Raw genomic sequence first — 23712 nt, forward strand, 5'->3', positions numbered from 1 at the left:
TGATACGAATGAAAGAACGAACAGTTGGTTTTGGACGAATATAATAAACACATTTATAAATACTCTTTTTGTTTCTTACTAGTTTAATCCAGTACGTTTTGCCGACTTTCAAGCGTTAAGCGTCTTCAGTCCCGAAGCAATGAAATCCATGTAAACACCAAATCACGTGCCAAAAGCACTGCACTGTAGTAGTCGCACCGGGCTTAAAATATCGAACTTTCTGATGGCATCATCAGTTTACAATTTTTACAAAATTATTTTTTTTCCAGATTCACTAATAAAACTAAACATTATTTTGATGAGTCGTATTTATGAAATTTACAGTGACACTGCAGAAAAGCGATGTTCTAACTGGATTAAACCAACACTCAGAAGTCACTCGCCTTCTGATTGGCTAAGCGTTTATGCACGAGAGCAGTGTCAGAGGAAGACCGCAGCTTGTGTTTGCCATACACATGGAGTGTAACTGTCTCTCACTCGTTACAGAGTTTGTAAGGACTTTTACAATAACACGTGGTGCATCTCTTATGATCATTCTGAACCAGTTTCCGATGTTTCATTTCGAGGACTAGTGTGTAAGTCTGTCTTCACAATATCGGTATGTCATCGAGATAATGGTGTGAACCAATATGAGGTCCTCGCAATTATATCACACACACACACACACACACACACATATATATATATATATATATATATATATATACAGAGCACAACAAATTTATATGGTTACGTCGTATATCTCCGTTTCGTAAGTTTTACAAGACTCGTATGTGTGTGTGCACTTCGTGTGTGTGTGTGTGTGTGTATGTATGTATTTCGAGAGCTAAAATATGTATTAATGTCGTTCTGACCGAAACGTTTACATAATTATATGTTCCACATATATCGTTACTTTGACTTTTTATCAAATAGGTTATAATGATTAACCCTTCTCTGAGATTGTTTCGTATCGTGAAAGCCTGATATACGGCAACTCAGTATCAGTGAATTTCCTTGCTTTATTGATTGTGTGCACATTATCTGTCCTACTTCTTCACGATAGTTCTATTTTTAGAAAAGTATAATTCTGTACCTAGGTAATAGTCTCTAGCAGTTATGATGAAGCGAGGGGAAATGAACAACTAGCTACACACTGGAAGCAAATGAATCATGCTGATTATCGTCTAAGGAATAGGAGTGGCAGGAAATTGTGTTCCGTTTCAAACACGTGATTTGATTCTAGCAATGGCCGCAGCTAATGAATATACTAAAGACGGAATAACATGTCCAGTATGCTTTGGGGTTTTCAGTGTGCCAAGACAGCTTCCATGCGCTCATAATTTCTGCGAAAGCTGTCTGCAGTCCCTAATAAAGAGGGAAAAAGATGATGACTCGAGCTACATCGAGTGCCCAGTTTGTAACGAAGCCGCACATCCTTCTATAAATGGTGAACCTCTAAATGAATGGGTGTCCCAGTTTCCGGTCAACGCAGTTCTTCAATCACTGTTACCGACGAAATCGAAAGTTGATCGTCTGTGTGATGCTTGTAAATCTGAATGCGTTTCTAATATGGCTGAGGGGCTTTGTGTAGTATGTGAGGAGGCCATGTGCGGAGATTGCTTGCAAGTACACAGAAAACAGAAAATGACGAGGAGTCATTCAATTGTTACTATTAAGGAGTTAGCAAGCAATCCACAAAATGTAATGAAATTTGCCGAAGGTTTTACGTGTTCTGATCATAACGGAAAAGATATAAAATACCACTGCAAGGAACACAGTGTCGCGTGTTGTGGTACATGTTACCTTGTATATCATAAAACATGCGCTAGAGTGAATGATTTGACGGAAGAGCTACCTTCTCTATTACAAGAAATAAGTCCGGGCCATATTCTTGATGAACTGGAGAATGTAGAACATCATCTAAAGGCCTTTTCAGATAAGAACGAGTCAAATATTTGCGATCTTAAATCTCGCCTTAATGCAATCTACAAGCAACTTGGGGAAATCAGAAGGAAAATCAATGCAGTCTTGGATGACATTGAGAAAAAGGTAAAGATGGAGGGAAACCAAATATACGAAGAGGCGTCTAGTAGGAAACAGGAAGAACATAATCAGTGCTTGTCCTTGCAGCATGCAGTGAGAAATTCTCACCTTCTCCTTGAAACATATAATAAATACGGGACAGACCTCCAAAAATTTATAATGTCGCAAACGATGACATCACATCTATCATCATATTACACTCGAATTAGAGAAAAATACGATAGGACTAAAACAGTCAGCGTAAAGCTAGAGTTTACTCCACTAGTGGACTCTATTATGTCGCTTCCTTTGCACGATGTGGGCAAACTTGTGAGTGAGAAAAGCTCGGAAAGTCTCCCGATACCAAGCCTCTGGAAGCCAGCAAAAGATTGTAAGGTTGTGAAAGCTGATGTAATTGACATTAAAATTTCTGGTGGTAAGATCCCATTTTACAATGGTGTCGCAGCCCTTCCTGACGGCAAAATGATACTTGTGGATTACAGTGGCCAGTGTATTTTATTGAGTCCTTCGTACCAATTCATTACACGCTGTACCTTAACAGGACAGGTATGGGACATTTGTGTAATAGAAAACCAGGAAATGGCAGTTACCATGTGGGATCAAAATACAATCCAGATTATGTCAGTTAAAGATGATGTTATCTGTGCAGAACGAACAATAGCAATGAGGCATCGTTGCTTTGGAATCACAGCAGCTGGAAAGAGGCAAATTATTGTCACGGGAAGCTGTGGTATTAACAAATATTACTGGAGTACGATTAGCATTGATGGAGACGTTAAGTCTTTTCATGAGTTTGACTGTCCATCTGGAAGTTTTAACTACATAGCGCTTGATAGGCGCAGATCAAAAGTGTACATTACGTTGCCAGGAAGCGGCTCAATTATCTGTTTTGACAGTAACGGAAGGAAACACTTTACATACAGTCCTAACAATCTTAAAAGGCCCCGCGGAGTTGCCGTGGACAGAGATGGCAACATTTACGTTCTTGGATTTGATTCCAACAACATTCATCAGCTGTCTCCTGATGGATCTGTGCTGCAGGTTATAACAGCTGGAGTGCCACAAAAGCCTTTGAAAGTCTGCTTTGACGAAAATAGGGACATGTTTTTTGTCACGAGCGAATCAGATGGAAGAAATCTGCATGTTTACCAACTAAAATGAAACAAAACAGCAGAAATTTAAGGGCACGGATGGTGCTGTATATAATGGTTGACATAAAGGAATGGAAAAATAGACGAAATAATCACGTTATCTCAAATTATTTTTGTTGCGAAAGGTAGAAATGTGAAATATACAATGCGATGTATAACCTCGAAATTGAAGCTATTTTAAACCGCTTCCATCTCAATCTGTATCTCTTATATTAGCCAGTGACCAAACGTGTACATTTACAAATGAACAGGTTAGGATACGATATGGAATGTAACTTTTAACATTTTCGTCATTTATTGCAACCATCATGCTTTGCTAGTTAAAGACAGTTAATTACTTTTAAATATGATGTTACGGCCGTAATAACACAAATGCATATGTAACGCAACAAGGAGTGAGAGAGAGATAGAAAAGATGGGGAAGAAGAAAAGTGTCATAAATGAGAGGTGGGTAAATTTAAAATTGTCATGCATTAATACCTTTGAATCAAGGACGTGCGACATTATTATTTAATGAATGACACCCGTATATACCACCTCCCACCTTAATTTGTTATGGGTACTTATTTTCGTAAACATTGACACCTACATAGTCTTGCTCTCCGCGACTTTGAAAATGTCAAAAAAAATCCTTCTGTAACCAGAGAACAGACACATGATGGAGGTCAGCAAATCATGGTTAATGTTTTCAGCCTATGTGACGCTTCCGACTGTTATTGCTATAATTAAAAACATTTACTAAGGTAGTGAGCAATGTTAGTATCAAAAAAAAAAAAACAATTCTTATGTACAAGTCGTTTTATATGCCTAACCCGAGTTCATTTGTTTTTATTCTTGGGAAATTAAACAGCAAACAATTCCCAGATTTCTGTTTTTTATGAATGAATAGGATGGTTTGTGATTTTTGTCAATACATGTGTCTTAATTACAATACATCTATCTTAATTACAATACATTCTGTAGAACGGTTAATAATCATTACTTGGTTTCACTTCTTTTATTAGTTATTCATTTATTCCTCATCATTTATTACAATTACTTTTCACTGTGTCTATCTTTTTTGGAGAAATAGACACATTCGAACGCTTAAACTTTCCGTCACACTGTTCATATCTTGATTACATTATAATTGTATTATTCAGTCTCATTGTCAACGTTACTTTAGTTCTCTCAAAATGTGTATGTAGTCCTGATATGTTTCAGTTAGTTGAATGTTTCACGAAGAGATTTTTTCTGAAATTTTAACACGAGCCGACGGACAATCAGCGAATCGAGCATTCGCCAGATTTCTGTATTAAGTTTGGGAATGGTTTTATTCTTGCACGCTATCAAATCTAATATAATGACAGATATGCCATAGACACGTGTAGATAAAATATTACATTATCCGCATTCCTTTTTCACCTTGGAACATTGGTCTTGTAATCGCCTTTTATTACATCTTGATCCTATAGCCAACTTACACTACAGCATCGTCTTATCGCCAACTTACTTCTCAGCGTGGTCTTATAACCAGCTTACATTATAGCTGTCATATCGACAACTTACTTTACAATGTGGTCCTGTAACCAACTTACATTACAGCGTGATTATATAAACTTACATTACAGCGTGATCATACAAACTTACATTACAGTGTGGCCCTATAAATGACTTGAATTGCAGCGTGATTCTATAAACAACTTGCATTACAACATGGTCCTATAAACACTTATATTACTATATGGTCCAATAACCAACTTACATTACAGCATGGTACCATAACCAATTTACATTACAACGTGGTCCTATAACAACTTACATTACAGCGTGGTCCTATAACCAACTTACATAAGAGCGTGGTCCAATAACAACTTACATTACAGAGTGGTCCTATAACAACTTACATTACAGCGTGGCCCTATAACCAACTTGCATTACAGCGTGGTCCTATAACCAACTTACATTACAGTGTGGCCCTATAACCAACTTACATTAGAACGTGGTCCTATAACAACAAACATTACAGCGTGGCCCTATAACCAACATACATTACAACGTGGTCCTATAACAACTTAGATTACAGCGTGGTCCTATAACAACTTACATTACAGCGTGGTCCTATAACAACTTACATTACAGCGTGGTCCTATAACAATTTTCATTACAGCGTGGCCCTATAACCAGCTTACATTACAGCGTGGTCCTATAACCAACTTACATAACAGCGTGGTCCAATAACAACTTACATTACAGCGTGGTCCTATAACAACTTACATTACAGCGTGGCCCTATAACCAACTTCCATTACAGCGTGGTCCTATAACCAACTTACATTACAGTGTGGCCCTATAACCAACTTACATTAGAACGTGGTCCTATAACAACTTACATTACAGTGTGGTACCATAACAACTTACATTACAGCGTGGCCCTATAACCAACTTACATTACAGCGTGGTCCTATAACAACTTACATTACAGTGTGACCCTATAACCAACTTCCATTACAGCGTGGTCCTATAACCATCTTACATAACAGCGTTGCCCTATAACCAGCTTACATTACAGTGTGGCCCTATAACCAACCTCTATTACAGCGTGGTCCTATAACAACTTACATTAGAACGTGGTCCTATAACAACTTACATTACAGTGTGGTACTATAACAACTTACTTTACAGCGTGGCCCTATAACCAACTTACATTACATGGTGGTCCTATAACAACTTACTTTACAGCGTGGCCCTATAACCAACTTACATTACATGGTGGTACTATAACAACTTACATTACAGCGTGGCCCTATAACCAACTTACATTACAGCGTGGTCCTATAACAACTTACATTACAGCGTGGCCCTATAACCAACTTACATTACAGCGTGGTCCTATAACAACTTACATTACAGCGTGGCCCTTTAACCAACTTACATTACAGTGTGGCCCTATAACCAGCTTACATTACAGTGTGGCCCTATAACCAACTTACATTAGAACGTGGTCCTATAACAACTTACATTACAGTGTGGTACTATAACAACTTACATTACAGCGTGGCCCTATAACCAACTTACATTACACCGTGGTCCTATAACAACTTACATTACAGCGTGGCCCTATAACCAACTTACATTACAGCTTGGTCCTATAACAACTTACATTACAGTGTGGTACTATAATCAACTTATATTACAGTGTGGCCCAATAATCAAATTACATTACAGCGTGCTGTTATAAACAACTTACTTTACACTGTCGTCCTAAAAACACTTGCATTACTGCGTGGTCCTGTAATCAATGTATATTACAGAGTGTTGCTATAAACAACTTACATTACAACTTGCTTTACATAACAACTCGCAATACAGCGTCGTCCTTGAAACAATTTACATTGCAGGTGGTAATATAAACGACTTGCATTAGTGCGTGGTCCTGTAATCGACTTATATTATAACGTGTTTTTTTTAAACAACTTACATAACAGGGTGGTCCTATAGGACTCACGGTCCTAATTCAACTCCCATAGAAAACATATGGAACGACCGTCATATTCAAATTCAATAACTTAAAATTTCTGGGTGCTGATGATCAGACCTATATTTTTCCATGCACAACTATCCTTGGTGCAAGCTTCTGTGTTGAGAACACCGTGTGAGTCGTGGCAATTGTTTCATGTGCATGAGACACATGTTATCCATTCTGCACCAAATGAATCAGGTGCTACTTTTATTACAGAGCGCCCGTAAGTCAAGTTTGTAAAAATACTAAAATTGCATCAACAAAATGTGTCCATATTTGTTTTAAAGTACAGATAGAATAAGCTTTCAAAAGATATTTTTGCTAAGATTTTGCTTTTTATTATTAACCAATTATGTACCATCAAACCCGTATATACTCATTATTTTTTCACCCTTTTCTAGACTGGTACACAGTTCTTCCATATAATTAGCACGGCGTGTCCTATAATCAATGTTTGTTACAGCGTCGTCCTACCAACAACTTACATTATAGTTTGGTCCTATATTCAACTTACATTACAGCGTGGTCCTATAAGCAACTAAAATGACAGCATGGTTATATTTTTAAAAATTGCATTACAGCGTGGTCCTATAAACAACATATATTACAGCGACATTAAGCTTGTTATTCAACATTCTTATTCCGTTACCAAGAAACAGATGAGTAAAATAAATATAAAATGTTGTAAGCATTATTCTTGAAAACTTGTATCACGTGAAACCAATTGTTTCAAGGATCTTTCACATGGTCTGACTTCAAAATTGGAATTGGATATCCGCTGCTAATGCTGTGACACACTCTAGGCCCGATAATTATGACTGGCAAATATCGGGCTTTGGTTTATTATTATAAATTGTCCCAAACATACTGCGAGGTTTAACAATGTTTGACACTCGTGCAGACACATTAGCGCTGACAACAGACAAATCCAACGTGTTTGCACTATACAAACAGCCAGCTTTTAGGGTAAATGATTAATGTATTCACGCTTGCAGATAAACCACTTAAGAAAGACTCTGCTTGTCTGCTTATTTTATAATTGTCATTGATTATGTGCGTTTGAAAATTGATCCATAAAACGTTTTAGCTTGTTTGCTTGCTTTTTGTTTGTACGCACATGTCAAGATGTAAGAATGACTTTCTAAAGGTCGTTGGAATAAACTGTTCTTCCATGACAACATGAGTCTGATCATCGAATACGAAACTGTGTCAAAACCAACATTGAGGAAAGTAGAAAATGTTGGCATATGAGCATTGTGAATTATAAGGAGAATTTAAACATTATGGGTTATCTTTCGTCATGCTAAAACACCTATTGTAAAATTATAAAAATACCTCTCTCAGTAAAGACTTCCTGAGACAAGCACTAGTTATGTTTGAGCCAGTTATATTTATTCGTGCGACCGGATGTGATTTTGAAAGTTGTTATTGTAGTTCTTGTAGTGTTTAACGCCGTTTTTCAGCAGAGGATGGGCATAACTGGTGGAAGAAGAACCCTGGAAAACGCCGGGAAGAGCCACCGACCCACGAGAAGCTACTAGCAAGCATTTTCATGAACCCACGTTAGCCGAGCCTGAGATTCGAACTCACGCAGACAGAGGTGAGATAGCAGTGTTCCGGAACGGTCAGCGCTTTAGACCACGTGACCACTCGAGGCCCCCAGATTAGAAAAGCAAGGTACGTTGTTAAATCTTCCATTATATACTATAAAAGACAAAACAGCCCCAACTTGTCTAATTTGCGCAGATTTCCACTCATACAGGAGTATTCTTTCGTAAGTACATCCTCTCTCTCTCTCTCTCTCTCTCACACACACACACACACACACACAGACACAACATAAGCTCTAAACGATACACAATTTGTCGCATCAGTGAGATCCTTTGTAAACCGAACACCTGTTACAACAGAAATTTAAATTTAGTCCAATCGGATCCAATTTTAAGATGATATGTTCTCATTCATGCAAACTTTAAGTCCTTATGGTGTTCATAATTTACTAAGCAAGTACATTTTAATCTTAGTTTCTGTAAACTCGTGGCTAGTTTTATTACCTTTGGGTTTTCTGTGTATGATTAGAAAACTTGCTTACCGTAACATGATAAATAGTGAAAAAATAAAACAAATGTAGTTAGGGGGATTGATGCGTTAAGACTATGAACTCCATGGTAATTGTCATTGCGATCATTTTTATTGTGTGTGGGGGGGGGAGTTCCATGTATAACAGGATACACCGGGTAAAATGTCAATACATTTAGTATTATTGTAATACTCTGAAGGCAATCAGAAATATACTGTTAAACGTGAGCATGAATCATTGTTATCCATATAAGTTTTCGTTATAAAATGATATTGTGTGGAAATTTGAATAAAACAATTACTGACCAATAGATCGCTTAACTGACTATCACCCACTGATCTACAACCAACATCTACATTTGCAACCAACATTCTATTCGAACTAATCACGTCATCAAGTAGCTAGCATACACATTTACTAACCAAGAGAAAAGGTGGAAAACATATACATTATGACCCCGAACATACCTATAGGATAAAATAAGAAGATGAGAATTCTTTATTTCAGACTGCGTAGTCCATACATCACAATTGAAATATAAATGTAAAATGAAAGCATTTTTGACATGAAAAATCACAAAAATCTTATGTACAAATATATAGACACATCTACAGCAATGGACTGGTCCAGCATTGTTAAGAAAGATTGTATGTAAATCATTTATAGAGTTATGTAGTCCATCTGTCTGCAAATATGATGTCTTAGTTCCAAAGACACTTCAAGATACAACACTTGTCATTAAATTATACTGTCATTATTGTAAACACATGCTTTCGCATTACTTCCTCAACAATGAACAGGTTATATATTGTGCAGCATTAAGATTTTAATAATCTCATTTTAATATTCAAAGGATTCTTCTAAATTTACATAGAAGCAAATTTCTTCGAGTACACATAAATATGTAATGTATTGTCATATATTCATCATCTAACCGATTGGATTTTAAAGTATGTCCCAAATACGTGTAACTGTTGACATATGTAACAGCATAGCCGTTAAGATGTACAAGGGGACGAGATGGTAGCTTGAAAGAAGCTGATTGAAAGACCATGCATTCCAACTTTTGTGTCTTACAGATGATATCTTTCTCAAATGCGTATTGTTCACAAATCTGTAATAATTTCCTTAAACCTGCGATATAAGGTCTGTCAATGTCATATCATCAGCAAAAATAAAATCGCTAAAAAATGAAACATTTTGTGTCAAATGTAACCCCACCTGAAACAGTTATAACATAACTTGTCTATGTATACATTAAAAGATACAATATATCCTATCACCTGAAAGATAGCATGTGAATAAAGGGGATGAAATAGAAATGAAACCGCTTGTAAACAAAATTAAATCCACCTGCTATCCTATAACTTCCATATCATTCCATTGTAAACACTCATATCAGCTGTATCACCCTTCTAATCTCTATAACCCTTGTATTGACGTGTAATGAACAAACATGTACTATGACACAGAAGAATGTATTAACACACTATATTACACCACAATGGGAAGTTTTGGCATAGGTTATAGCCGTAAATAACAGAATGACAAGGATATAAATATATAAAAACAACAAATATTGAGTGATTGAGTAATAGTGATTGTTGTAGGAACTTCTAGTGTTATAAGAAATTTTAAAACAATACCTGAATCATCACACATTAATGTTGAAGACAGAGTTGAACATAATGCAAATATGTGTCGTTATGTTGTTATTGTGGGACTAACGCCATTTTTCAAGACAGGATAGGGTGTAGGTGGCGTCTAGTATAACTAGTGGAGGAATAACCAAGACAAGTCAGGAAAGAACCGGAAGCTACCGGCAAATTTCATAACATACCCATATAAATATATGCGTCATACGAAAAACAAAACGCTGCCTTTGTTAACTGTTGGGAAAATACAAGACAATTCCATCAAAGTAGGCTTCGAATCTGCAGTGTACACTCAGCGAAAAGGAAATCATTTCCTGTTGACGACTTTCAGAACTGTGACAATGACCTGATTGCAGATTTAGCTATGAAGAAAGGCATTATTACGAAAATTTCATCTCGCTGTTTGTCCAGCTTCGAGTAAGTGATATGGTTGACGATTTTAATAGGTAATTGAAAAGTTACATGAATAAGTGTTGTTCTGTTTGGGGCACAATATATAGATATAAACTATATTAATTTGACAATAATTTTATTCACCGAGGAGCAAATCTAATGCAAGCGAATTGCCTTCTATATCTCCAACGTTGGGAACAATAAAAGGAGAATATTATCATTTAATCACAGACTTGGAAAGTAACAAAACGTTTTATCTTTAAGTAAACTGTTTTCCGTGACTGCTGATAAAGCATCCATCTTGATATGCAAACCGCACCCTCCTACAGAAAATACCAACTGTTTTTTTTTTCTCGAACGAAAGAGTTATGCCTGTTTATTTTATCTTTTAATTGCTTTTTTCAGCAAGAAAAAAATGTTTCAAAATATTCTTAATGAAGTACTATTTACTGTAATAAAGGTTGTAATACAATTGTCGTACTTTCGCCACTCGCTCATAGGAGGTTTGAAGCTATCTAAAAGAAATGTAATCCAGTTACGGTCACTTTGTAATGTACTGCAGCATTCGACGGCTGAGTTGAGGAAACGTTCTCTCTCATTTGTTTCAGCCGCCCGATTGTATTTAAAACCTTTCTCCGTGAAATTAATAACTATTCTGAGTTCGAAAGCTAAGAAAGACATACGAACCTCATGTTCTGCATTAAATACATCGAATGCCAAGCTTCAGGGTAAAAGGCAACTAAGCTGAATTTCTGTGAAGAGTGATTGTTATTCCAGGAAATTGCATGTCATTGAAAAAGATATCAAAACATTGACTGATGAACATTCCGCATGTTGAATGTTCACTGATAGAGATGAAAGCTCAAGGTTTTAGAACAACATGTACGCATGTATATTTCCGTCTTGAATGAAGAGTTTGGCCAAATATGTCAAAACCCATAAAGCCATGGTCCCAAGTGTACAAATATATTTTGAACCCGATGAAGCCACCGAACATGATATTGAGCTGCAGCTCATACAGTATCTTGGAAATGAGTCTTTGAAATGGAATTAATTGATTTTAAAAGCAAAGATTTGTATTTAGATGCGTTTTCTGCCATTAGGAGCTAGATTTCAAAAGATGAAAAACATTTTGATAATAAATAGTGGCTCTCAAGAAAGATTTAAATTTGTCGATGACGATCCCTGAAGTGTCTTTGTCTATAAGAGAAATGATTGGCCCTGATAAGAGTCGTTAGGGGTTGACCAAGGATGGAGAACATAAACCACACCAATTCACTTTTCTTTGGCACAATCTTCTCGACACTGCTGGCCCAGACAAAAATACCTCTTAAGGCTCCGTTTCTCTCCACGTTTCCTTTCCAGACTGCTGTATCAATATTCTTGGTGATGGCCCATGTCGCCTCAAGATGTTCCGGTGAGTCAGGATTGAATAACATAGCCGAAATAATAGGAGAAGAGTGTACGCTTAAATTCACCTAGGTATATTCTCTTGAGAACAAAGGACACGGTTTTCGAGAATATATATATATATATATATATATATATATATATATATATATATAGAATATATTTATAGTTGTACGCTGTATCAATGATATACCACGAGATGTATAATTTTTTCTTTAAAAGGAAACGAGGCTTGCCGAGTTTCCTTTTAATGAAACATTTAAACTACGTGTGGTATATCATTGATACAGCGTACATACTATGCATATATCTTATTTATAGCACATATAATTACATATATTTGCCCTTTGAACTGTGTCAAGATTTACTAGTTGGATTTCTTTTCCTATTATCTGCTTTGTTTTATCCATATACAGGTCGTTAATAGATTATTACTACTAATCAAATGTCAATATACATGATCCTGAAATATTCCTCATTTACAAACAGCAAAAATAAATTTCCCCAATGCTACAAAAAATCTCCTACTTTAATTTAATATCTACCTTAAATAAATCCCTAAAAGTAACAGCTTAGATATTTTCCATTAACAATAACATTCTACCAATCCTTTAGTTTCCACAGAAAATTCAACTAACCTCCTATAGTGGAAATACTTCCCTTTACACAGACCATCTGAAAGATCGTGTCACTCTTGCAGCTGCTGTTGGAACATGCCTCCGCACCATCTACAGCCCATTTTCATTATAAAGCTACACTTTTTCCTGCTTACATTAAAGACATAGTAAAATCAGAGAAAAACACCAAACAACAGCAATAAAAATATTATTCATTATTTGGATTCTCTTCCACATTAAATGCATTGCCCTTTAATATCTCACATTACACAAAAAAAAATGTTTTATAAAAACGAAACAGGATTTCCTCACACTGCCTGAAAACGTATTATGTGCCATTTATTGATTTGTCATCGGAAATTAGATAAAATGAAAGGGACGTCAAAGCTACCCTGATGTCGCCAGTTTTTGAATGGGAGATCTGATACTGTAAATTAAAGTATTGTTTCAACTAGCACACTATATGGAATACAAACGTCACAATCGAGTTTCGACAAATGCAGCATGTATTCATTTGGAGAATCGCATCTATCATATACAATAAATTGCATAGATGTTGGGCAAATACTCCGCTTGCGTAAATGACATTCATACGATCCATGAATCCCTCTTTGGTTGTGAGCTTCCACTAGTGCGCATATCTTGCCAATATCACTTAACGGTGGAACGCATTCATCGTAAATGTATCGACTTACACACCGTGGACGAGATTTTTTTCCAAAGTCAATTAAGTAACATTTTTGATAATGTTCCCCCAGAGAAACTATTGGACTTTTCGAAAGAATTTTGCTTTTAATATTATAGGACATATATTTTCACCTCATGCGTTAATGTGTATTACCTTTTAGAGCTTCGTTCGCATCTTTATCTTTCACTTGTTCATGGTGGACTGCGACTTTACTTTTATTTGGAAAGGTTTCAGTTACTGTTGTTGTCGATGCTGTTGTTCATTTTTGGTATTTTTCATTTTGTAGTTGGTATTATCAAGTTTGCAGGTCTTTAGTTTTATTCGACACATTAATATCAGATTGTGCTACATACGTTTATACCATAGTAACACCGCGTACATTAACACTGTGGGTATTTAAGTGTTGGCGTAGATCAATTTCAGATACCAATGTTGTGGGTGTATCAAAATTGTAATTTGCCAATGGCCCCTACTGCATTTGTATTTACCTGTCATTCATAAAGAAAAAAATATAGCGAAGAAAATATAAAATATCCATATACATTGTTAATTTTTTTAAATAAATCAATCACATTACACAATTCTCTCGCTATCTCATTTGCATTAAGGACAACAAACATCAATATATGTTGAAATTTATGGAGTGAGTGATAAAATCTATTTGAGCTGGAGGCAAACCTTGAACTTGAACGTGCACCAAGCAACCTACAAGAAATTAGGCGATTCTTATAGCATGTTTATTGTATAAACATTCCAGTGTTTAGTTATTAAGTGTTTCACTATATCGAGGATACAACGTTATAAAAGCATTGTAAGAGGAGATCCAAACTGTAAATTCATAGATTGGCACACACATACAGTAATATATATGATGCCTTGAATTTTGTTTTAATTTATTAATCCCTATGTATATGTACTTAAATAGACCATTTAAAATGTATAAATGCCTGAAGGCCTTTGTCTCTCTCTCTCTAGATAAGATAATTATTCGTACCGTCCGTTTAATTTAAATTGCCATAGACCCACTTCTAGTACTCTCTCTCTCTCTCTCACACACACACACACACACACACACACACACACACATATTGGTAATTTGGCAATTACGGAAAGCTTCTAATGTTTCAAGCTAATCAACGCAAGTAGGAGTAGGATGCCCACGTCTTTCGTAGACTATCATGACATAGCCATGCTGGGCATCATTATTGCGAACAAAGGCCTAGGCTGCCAGCATAGTATTATATATATTTAAATGTGAATAAGTTTTATGGCTACGAACATATTCTATAATGAAGGTTGCAAATCATTATTCGTGTTTGCTTCTTTTCTCGTTATTTCGTAATGAACCACGTGCACTTTGTGTGCCACTGTTTTCAAGCTAATAAAGGTGTTGCTCTTACCTGCCTTGTTTTACACATTTTATAAACAGCTAAAGAACACTTTACATATGCACTAACTTTGCTTGCTATTATTCATGCATTTTAACTAGCAACATATATAATCGAGGAATACGTCAAAGGAAACAAAATGAAAAGAATATAAACAAATTCATAATTGTTTGGGGCAATATAAGTTTCTAATTTATTCTGGTCAACATTCCAAAATCACGTCACACTCTTAGAAAAAAATATCTTAGTTGTATTCATTGCCATAATTTAAAAGAGATATTGAATTAGGTTTTGCCTCCTATTTGAGAAGAATTATAACAGCATATATCTCAAGCATTACGCGCTTAAGATCTATATTTCAGAACCGAGATGAAATAACTCACTTAAAACTTCGGTGACAATAAAATCACTGACACAGTTTTAGAAATCAAAGCAAAAATATATAAAATATCGGAAAACTACGTTTCCATGACTTATGAAAAAGTTTTAGTCATAGTTGACTGCAGGATGACAGGTTTAGAACTCGATATATGATATTCACCCTTTTTGACTTACCTAGGGACTGTCCATTGATTTAGTTGGGGATGCGTCGGAAAGAATTGTTTTAGTTTCAACTACAAAGTCAGGGGTCGATTTAGCCTTTGTCACGCCGGTCATTATCCTTTAGATTTTTAAAAGGGCCAGTTAATACTGAAAACAGCAGGCCCGTAGAGCCATTTAAATTCCATTATTTTTACTACCATGGGAGGGCCAGTCGTTTTCCATGTGAGCTATTCCAGCTGGCCAGAGGAAAATTTGTCTCAACTCGACTTCAGCATTCAATATGATTATTGTTCTTCGTTCTGCAAGTCACACCAATTGTATTTTTTCAAGCTCTATTGTGGATGGGATTTTGTTAAAAATTGTTTGTTTAAAATCTGGACCCTCATCCATGTGAGCTATTCCAGCTGGCCAGAGGAAAATTTGTCTCAACTCGACTTCAGCATTCAATATGATTATTGTTCTTCGTTCTGCAAGTCACACCAATTGTATTTTTTCAAGCTCTATTGTGGATGGGATTTTGTTAAAAATTGTTTGTTTAAAATCTGGACCCTCATCACGTCCCAAACAAAACTGTTCGAAAGTGCCATCATCGGCGTGGTACACGTGTTTAGACAACATCGCTGTATTCTTTTCTCCAAAGTAATGGAGAATGGTCGCATTTGAGTAAACGTGCAAACATCTGAAAGTGTCAGCCGTCGGTAAGACAAAATGTCGAAAGAGGAAGGGAAAAGAGACAGCAAACTTGCGTGTAATTTTCTTAACTCGTCATCCAATTGCTAATAACATTTCGGGACTTCTCGGCCCATAGCGTAATCACTGCACAAATGCTTTCGGCCCACAACGAAACCGGACTACTCGTTACATGCGCGGCTTGTCAGTTATACAGTCAAAGATTTATTCATGTCAAACTACCTATCAATCAATCTATAAACTAACGAGACTGCCTGAATTATATTTCATCAAAGGTTGAAATTCAAACAAATTTTAAACTAGTTTGTCAACATATTCAATATATATATATATATATATATATATATATATATATATATATATATATATATATATATATATATATATATATATGATGTACAAATCAAAGTCAGTTCCACGGATTTCGCGTTTGATTTTAGAACATCAATTTCATTTGTCTTTCAATAAAAAGAACGCGCATTGCATACTAGTTTGCGGCATTGTTTATGTTTTAGCATGATTATTCACACCCTTAAAATTTGCATAATCACGAGTAGTCACCTAAGTAATCAGTAAAAATCAAGTTTATGATAAAAGTTTATTGTTCATTAACATCAATTGTTAAAACAACTTACAAGATCAGAGGTAAAGTTAAAAACAACCAAAATAAGGCGTTGTAATTGTTTGTTATATTTTGCGAGTACATTGTCCGAAAGTTTACGTCCACTGTGACAATCATGATTCATTAATTAAATTTGTATATAAAACATCTGTAATGGGCAGAATGTGCTATGGATCGACCCCACAATGTGCCGGGCATGCCGAGATGTCCTCCAGGCACCGTCGATAACTGGCAATAACGTTGCTTCGATTACTGCTGTCTGGTAGGTGCAACAGTGAATAACACTAATCTGTAAAAATGATCGACTCAACGTTTATGAGGTACATACAGTACACGATTATAAGCGTATCTCATATAAGGTCCACCGGCAGACCGTAGAAAAGCAAAAATTCAATACAATCGTGTTTTTTTTTTTTTTTTTTTTTTTTTGCTCCTCAATTTGATAGCTCCATCACAATCGTTCGCGGCTTCAGGCTGCATGATCAGTACATATGTACTAATATTGCTTGCCATGAATTTTCCCCAAATAACGAGCAAAACACTCACCCTTCAAATACAAAATTGAGAGAGTTTGAAAATGAAGGAACTGTGCGCATGAACGTACTGTATACAAGAAATTCAAGATAGTATCGTTTCGTGCGTGCTAAAAGTCCTCGCATGTTCATGAGGTTAGGAAACTTGTACAGAAAAAGTTTCAGAGAAATCATCAGAGATCACCACAGCTGATCGAGAAAATGTTAGACATGTTGTGAAATAATTTGATCCTGAATTCATATACCGGGATAATTTGAAACCGATTGCAGATTATTGCACTCGTATTTCTCTGGATTATACTGACGAAACTACATTCTATTGTACAAGATAGCTTTGTTCGTGCAGATGGCTAAAATATATTTGTGTTCCGATATTCCACTTGTACGACTTAGAATTTGACAATTCTGATTTAATGACATAAAATACTTTTTTAATAGTATTGTACTTTTAAAAGAAACCAGAAATATATTTAGTCGTTCATCATGAAAAAATGTTTGAAACATATTTTTCAGTTTGCAACATCTTTCGAATTTTAAATCAAGGTGGAAAACGATTAACTTTTTCATGCTGGGAATTTGTTTTCTCCCGGTTTAAATTGTAGGTTTGGCAGCATAATTGGAACATACATGCAATCTTGTTTACTTATTTTGTGACATGCGTTCATTTATATATATGCTATTGAGCTTGATTGCACTCTGCACATGCACCATCATACAATAATGCTGTGACACTACATTGTTGTGGTTACGTGGTAGTGTTATATATATATATATATATATATATATATATATATATATATATATATATATATATATATATAATTTTATCTACAAAAATCAATATTTAATTTATTTAATATGTGCTTTAAATTCAATATTTTCAAATGTTTCAAAAGCTTAAATGAAAATAAGTTATTTACTTGTCTTAGATTTTACTAACAAGACCACAATTCAGCGATAAAACAGTAGATAAAATTCGAATCATTACAGCGAAGTACGTTATATTATCGTTTTACTCGATAACTCGTTCCACAAAAACTCGATATGCTTGAAAATAATACATTTAGTCGATTTATATTCATTACTGTTTGATAATGTTAATACTCGCCTGATGTATAAAAGGTTAACTTTATATTTTCTTCATTGAAACGTTGGAAAGTTAGTTAGTTTTAAACAACTATGACTGCGCTAACATATATCTACTTTGGACTGATTTCAGCCATACGTTTTCTAATACCTTTCTGAATTTAATGCAAGAGATGAACATCACCCTATTACATTATCTTACTATGCACGTGAAAACAGTAATAACTACTAAAATAAATCAAGTACGTATGTTCCATTGTTTTCCTTTTAATATTTCAAACAGTCCTAATCACCTTGGCATTTGGACTGCTCCGGTGGCCTAGTGGTTAGAGCGTCAGCCTCGGATGCGGGAGTTCGCGGGTTCGAACCCCGGTTAAGTCATACCAAAGACTTACAAAAATGGTGCTAACAGCTTCCTCGCTAGGAGCTCGGTATTAAGAAGTTAGTGCCAGGACTGGTCGGCCTGGTGTTAGGATAATGTGACTGGGTATGAGATCATGCTACATTTCTGCGGCATGGTTCCCATCACATCACTATAAACTGCCACACTGCAGACATCGTAGCGATATGACTGCAAAATTGATAAAGCTACGTTAAAAATCCAAATCACACGCCACCCACCCAACACATGCTTGTATTTGGTGGATATCGAGGACTCGGGTATGGAACCGCGTACCAAGGATATTTGTTCCTTCGATGTTAGAGCGAAAAGAAGATCACTCTGAGGCAGTAAATTAGTAGAAAATGGTGCAATTTAGTGACGCAAGCGAGGACGCACACATTTACACATATATTCTGTATAATCCATGCAAACTAAGGACGCACACTATTGGACAAAATCACGGAGACCGTGGACATTAGTACATTATGAGCATGTTTGCATATCTAGTCCAGTCTTAACAATCAAACAACCGCTCTGGTGGCCTTGTGGTTAGAGCGTCCGCCTCGGATGCGGAAGGTTGCGGGTTCGAACCAAGGCCGAGTCATAACAAAGACATACAAATGGTACTAACAGCATTACGAGGTTAGTGTTAAGACTAGTCGGCCTGGTGTCACAATAATGTGACTGCGTAGGGCATCATGCTACATGTCTGCGGCGTGATGCCCCAGTGCTCGACATCACTATAAACTGCCACACTGCAGACATCGTAGCGATGTGACTGAAAGATTGTTAAAGCAACGTTAAAATTAAATCCAAATCACATAACGTAACTATAGGTCCATAAGGGTTTCGTCTACAACTGTTCTTTGGGACAATTGCATTATTATTGGAATATATATCTTGTTGTTATTGACAGACTAATGAATTTATTGATTGACTGATTGTCCTGCAATTCGACTTAAGTAGGACAATTCCACCGCTTTGGAGATCATGCTGTAATAAATTTGGAGTATGCGCATTTGGTTATAGTGCCCCGTTGTTTGGAATTCTTAGAGCTGTTTGATTATTTGTTTGATTATTGGAACTCGGTGCAATGAAAATATTCCTTGGCCCGAAATAATTAGCCAATTAGTAGGAGCAAACGTCACGGAGTGAAGTGTTATTGAGTTCCCAGGATGCCATGGTTGACTTCTAGTGAATTCAGGTCATAAGCGCCAGAGTGTACCTGGAGTACCATAGCCATATTAAAACCTAGTTTTGTACATTGGTGGTGTGACTGCCGGGTCAGTATTTATGGCAGGAGACCGGTAAATTACGCAAAGGAATAAACAAGAAGGGACTCGGCAGATACCGTTTATGTCGCCATGGTGGCAAATGTGATGCAGTTGTACTGGCAAAATGTGCCTTGAAACCATAAATTGACTAAGGTGGCGTGGTAAAAATAGTCCCCTGTCTTAGGGGATAGTTGAATAGTTTCTAGATATTTGGCATTTTGAGATCTGTGGTCTTGCATTGATTAGCGGGAAATTTATGTATAGAATGGACACGTCGGGGTCTCTAATTCACAGTTGAAGTTGTATAGAAGTCTTTGGAAATTTGGGGGAAACTCATGACTTTTAGCGGAATCGCGCCAGCGTTTTTGACACCGCTCGGTCAAGCAAATACCCCTGGCTTCTAACAATACTATTTGGCTGGATTTGAGCATTTATGGCACAAAACTCGCCTTATCGGCAATGACCATTCACTTTTTGACAAAACAGAGTAATATCTTCGTTGCATAACACGGGAACGAATCTCTCTCTCTCTCTCTCTCTTTCTCTCTCTCTCTCGGGCATTCTCACGGTTCTCCTTCCAAATCACTTAGTTTACAGTTGCTAATTCAAGGTACCTCGTACAGGTGTTTTGCATCGCTGATTGGAAGTTTTAAACAGCTTTTTTATTTTCGTGTTTGCCTCGTCGCCTTCTGTGTAAAACATACTGAAAAAAGACTAAATTAGTAAGAATAGTACCGTCTAACGCAGATCTAAATAAATGTTCTTTTAAGTTATAAATACAAGTTGGTCCAGTAGAACATCCTGAGCGTTTTTGATATTGTTAAAAAAGCTCTTTATATTTAGGAAAAAAATATAGATTGTGTTTACATTTTGCATGTTGTTTTAATAAGACTTCGTTTACAACAGAACTATCGATACAAACATAATTCATGATATGTTAAGAGAAATCATCAAATTACCAACTGAAGCAAGTATATATATTTTAAAAAACATTGAATTCATTCAACAGTTTATGATTGCTTACACGTGAAGTAGCAGATCTTGAGAAGGCGATAATGAAAAACGTATTGCTGTAATTAAATGGTTCATTTTGGGACTGATCATCTTGATGATAAATGTTTGACCTGTATATAATTATATTTATCATTCTGTATATATACTGAAGTTTTGTGCTTGTAACTTCCAAATTTGGCTAGTGATAATTCGATCTCACCTTAGCCGGAGGTTTCACTCGATTCACATCTGTTCTCTCCTGTTTGAATAGTTTGTCAAAACTAAGTGACATAGGGGCGGATATATCTCATTTAATTACAGTGTATCCCCCAGGGGTGTAAAATTGAGGGTACAAAAAAACCATTTGGTGTCAAAACTTGGGGTCAAATAAAAAATGTGGGGGTCAAAAATATACTGACACATTTTCATACGACTCATACTTTTTCAGCTTGAAATAAGATATTGCAACTTGCACTACTCTCTCTCTCTCTAAACATACAAATACACCAACATGCACAATTAACAAACAAATGCATTGTCCATTCAAAGGATAATTTTATCAGTTCATTTTTCTTTTAAAGTCGTACTTTTAACAGTCTACTCAACAATATTATAGCCCAACACATTACATATAAGCCAGTACAAAAAGCCAAATAAATATTTTTAACCAAATTGGAGTTAATTTACTGCCTTTAATCAAATGTGTACTATCGTAGGTTTCATCGTACTTCGTCCTAAAACACATTTATCCAAATATCAAGGAGGATACTGATTCCTCTTCTTTCTAATAAGTTACACTTGAACTTTAAGATCTTTCTTTTATTGCAGTAAAAGTTAAAATCCAACAAAATCTGCAATGACAAGCTGACTTTGTAATCCAAATAACGCATTTGTCTCTGCAAGGTTACCGATTTCTATGTTGTGAAATAATGTCTTAGGTTATAATGTGTTCTCCAGATATCTTATGGCGAACGAGGGCAGATTTTTAAAAATTCTAAAATCCTGTCACGAAAGGATTATTCATTTTTGCAGTCTTTGCAATCACGAAATCAGAGGTCACACCGGTAATCATAATGAATATTCCAGTCAAGGGAATAATTTTCTCCATTTTTCATTAAAGTTAGATCCACGGTTACTCTTTTGTGTTCTGCTTCTTTCACTTTCTTCGCTAATGCTTTTTAGTGGATGACGTTTTAATCTGCCGATAACTTTCTAGTGAAACGAGCCTGGATGTTAAATATCTAGAAGCTCGCGAGATTAAGGGAAGCAGTTACAACACAACATTGCCTATGCTAGTCTCGTTCATTGTTTGTTATATTCCCTGCGTTGCACTTTGCTATACAAATAGAGGAGAGCAAGGCAGGGAGCAAACTAAGCTAGGCTCCAGTCAATGCCTATACGCGAAGTATATACGTTGCCTTCTATCGTCCAATGCATTGGGTATTAAATAAATCATGATCATATTGTGAAAATCCTTTGCGTCAAAAAAACGCACGGCAACAAAATGTTTGCGTCAATTTTCCCCAGCGTGCGTCTCTGACGCACAAATGTGCGTAAAGGGAAACACTGTCATTTAATAGTCGTAAAATAAAGTCTGCATATCAAGGATGTCTTTTCAATATCTTTACGTGTGTAAAATCTCGCCGCCAACATGACGTTTTAACTTTACAGATGGGTGGATAATTAGACAATTTCGGTACAACTCTACAATGAATTCATGCGTTTTTCCAATAGCATTTTAATGTACTTATTTCGTTCAAGTCGTAGATTTATTTGCATGTATTGGACGCGTATGGTACGAATGTATAATGAGTTTCCAAACGCTATTGTCTCACATGCATGAAATATTAAAAACAAAATGTCAGGGACTGTTATATGCACCAACGTTTCATCTTACATTTTAGCTAAGTGGTTGGTATCTGATGCTTGGGTTTAAAGGGAGATAATACGATTTTGCAACGTGTAATTTGATAGTATGAATCTCTCTTTACAAGTTTTCCACCGGGCAATCGAAGACATGGATTCGGACGTGTGTATCTCCAGCTTTGGGAAAGATACACTCTAAAATCTCGAACACGCACTAAGCGTGTAAACGGGAACCTTCCTACAAATCATGACTTTATGATATTCTATGCTAAAATAGTTGGTAGAAGCAAGATTTTACCATTTTTCAAACCGAGGACGCTCTCGGTTGGAGGTGTGTCCTTGGTACGTTGGTGTGTAATCTCATGAATGTCCTCAGTTTACACCAAATACACACTCGCGAACGCGCGCGGCTTTTTGCCCAATCAGCCTGTAAGTTGGTCCGAATCAGCCTTTAAGTTGGTCCGAACCTAACACTGTCCGATTCCGCCAGCTTTCCGCCATTCTTCAACCCTCCCCACCCCTCCGATCGACTTGAACTCGACTTAATTTGTAAACGTGGGTCGTACCACAGAAGTCTCATGTTTTATCAATAAAGTACGATGGAATATCTGACAACACGAAATCACCTTATCAGTACTGTGTTAATCGTCTTGTCAGATATTTAATCGTATTTTACTGATAAAACGTTAGACTCCTGTGGTCATACTATGATTGTCGATTTATACTATATACATAATACCCTCAAAATCTCAATTTTCTTTAGTCAGTAAACAGCCGATAATAACTGACTGCACATTTTACCTTGCCCTAATTTT

The 23712-nt window shown here is 36.2% G+C and overlaps 1 protein-coding gene across 1 annotated transcript; it reads left to right on the forward strand.

The window, feature by feature from the left end:
* The first annotated feature begins 1078 nt into the window (after positions 1–1078).
* On the forward strand, positions 1079–4035 carry LOC149787016 (uncharacterized). Its single transcript, XM_089977562.1, has one exon. It carries the CDS (start codon positions 1228–1230, stop codon positions 3184–3186), a length of 1959 nt encoding a protein of 652 aa, XP_089833688.1. The 5' UTR covers positions 1079–1227; the 3' UTR covers positions 3187–4035.
* The last annotated feature ends 19677 nt before the right edge of the window (positions 4036–23712 follow it).

This window comes from Sinohyriopsis cumingii, chromosome 12, assembly GCF_028554795.1.
Source record: "Sinohyriopsis cumingii isolate HCF-2022 chromosome 12, ASM2855479v2, whole genome shotgun sequence".
Lineage (NCBI taxonomy): Eukaryota > Metazoa > Mollusca > Bivalvia > Unionida > Unionidae > Sinohyriopsis > Sinohyriopsis cumingii.

Bases quoted from the DNA above. Each gene is read 5' to 3' on its own strand.
- LOC149787016 (XM_089977562.1), top strand. From the start codon at position 1,228: ATGGCCGCAGCTAATGAATATACTAAAGACGGAATAACATGTCCAGTA.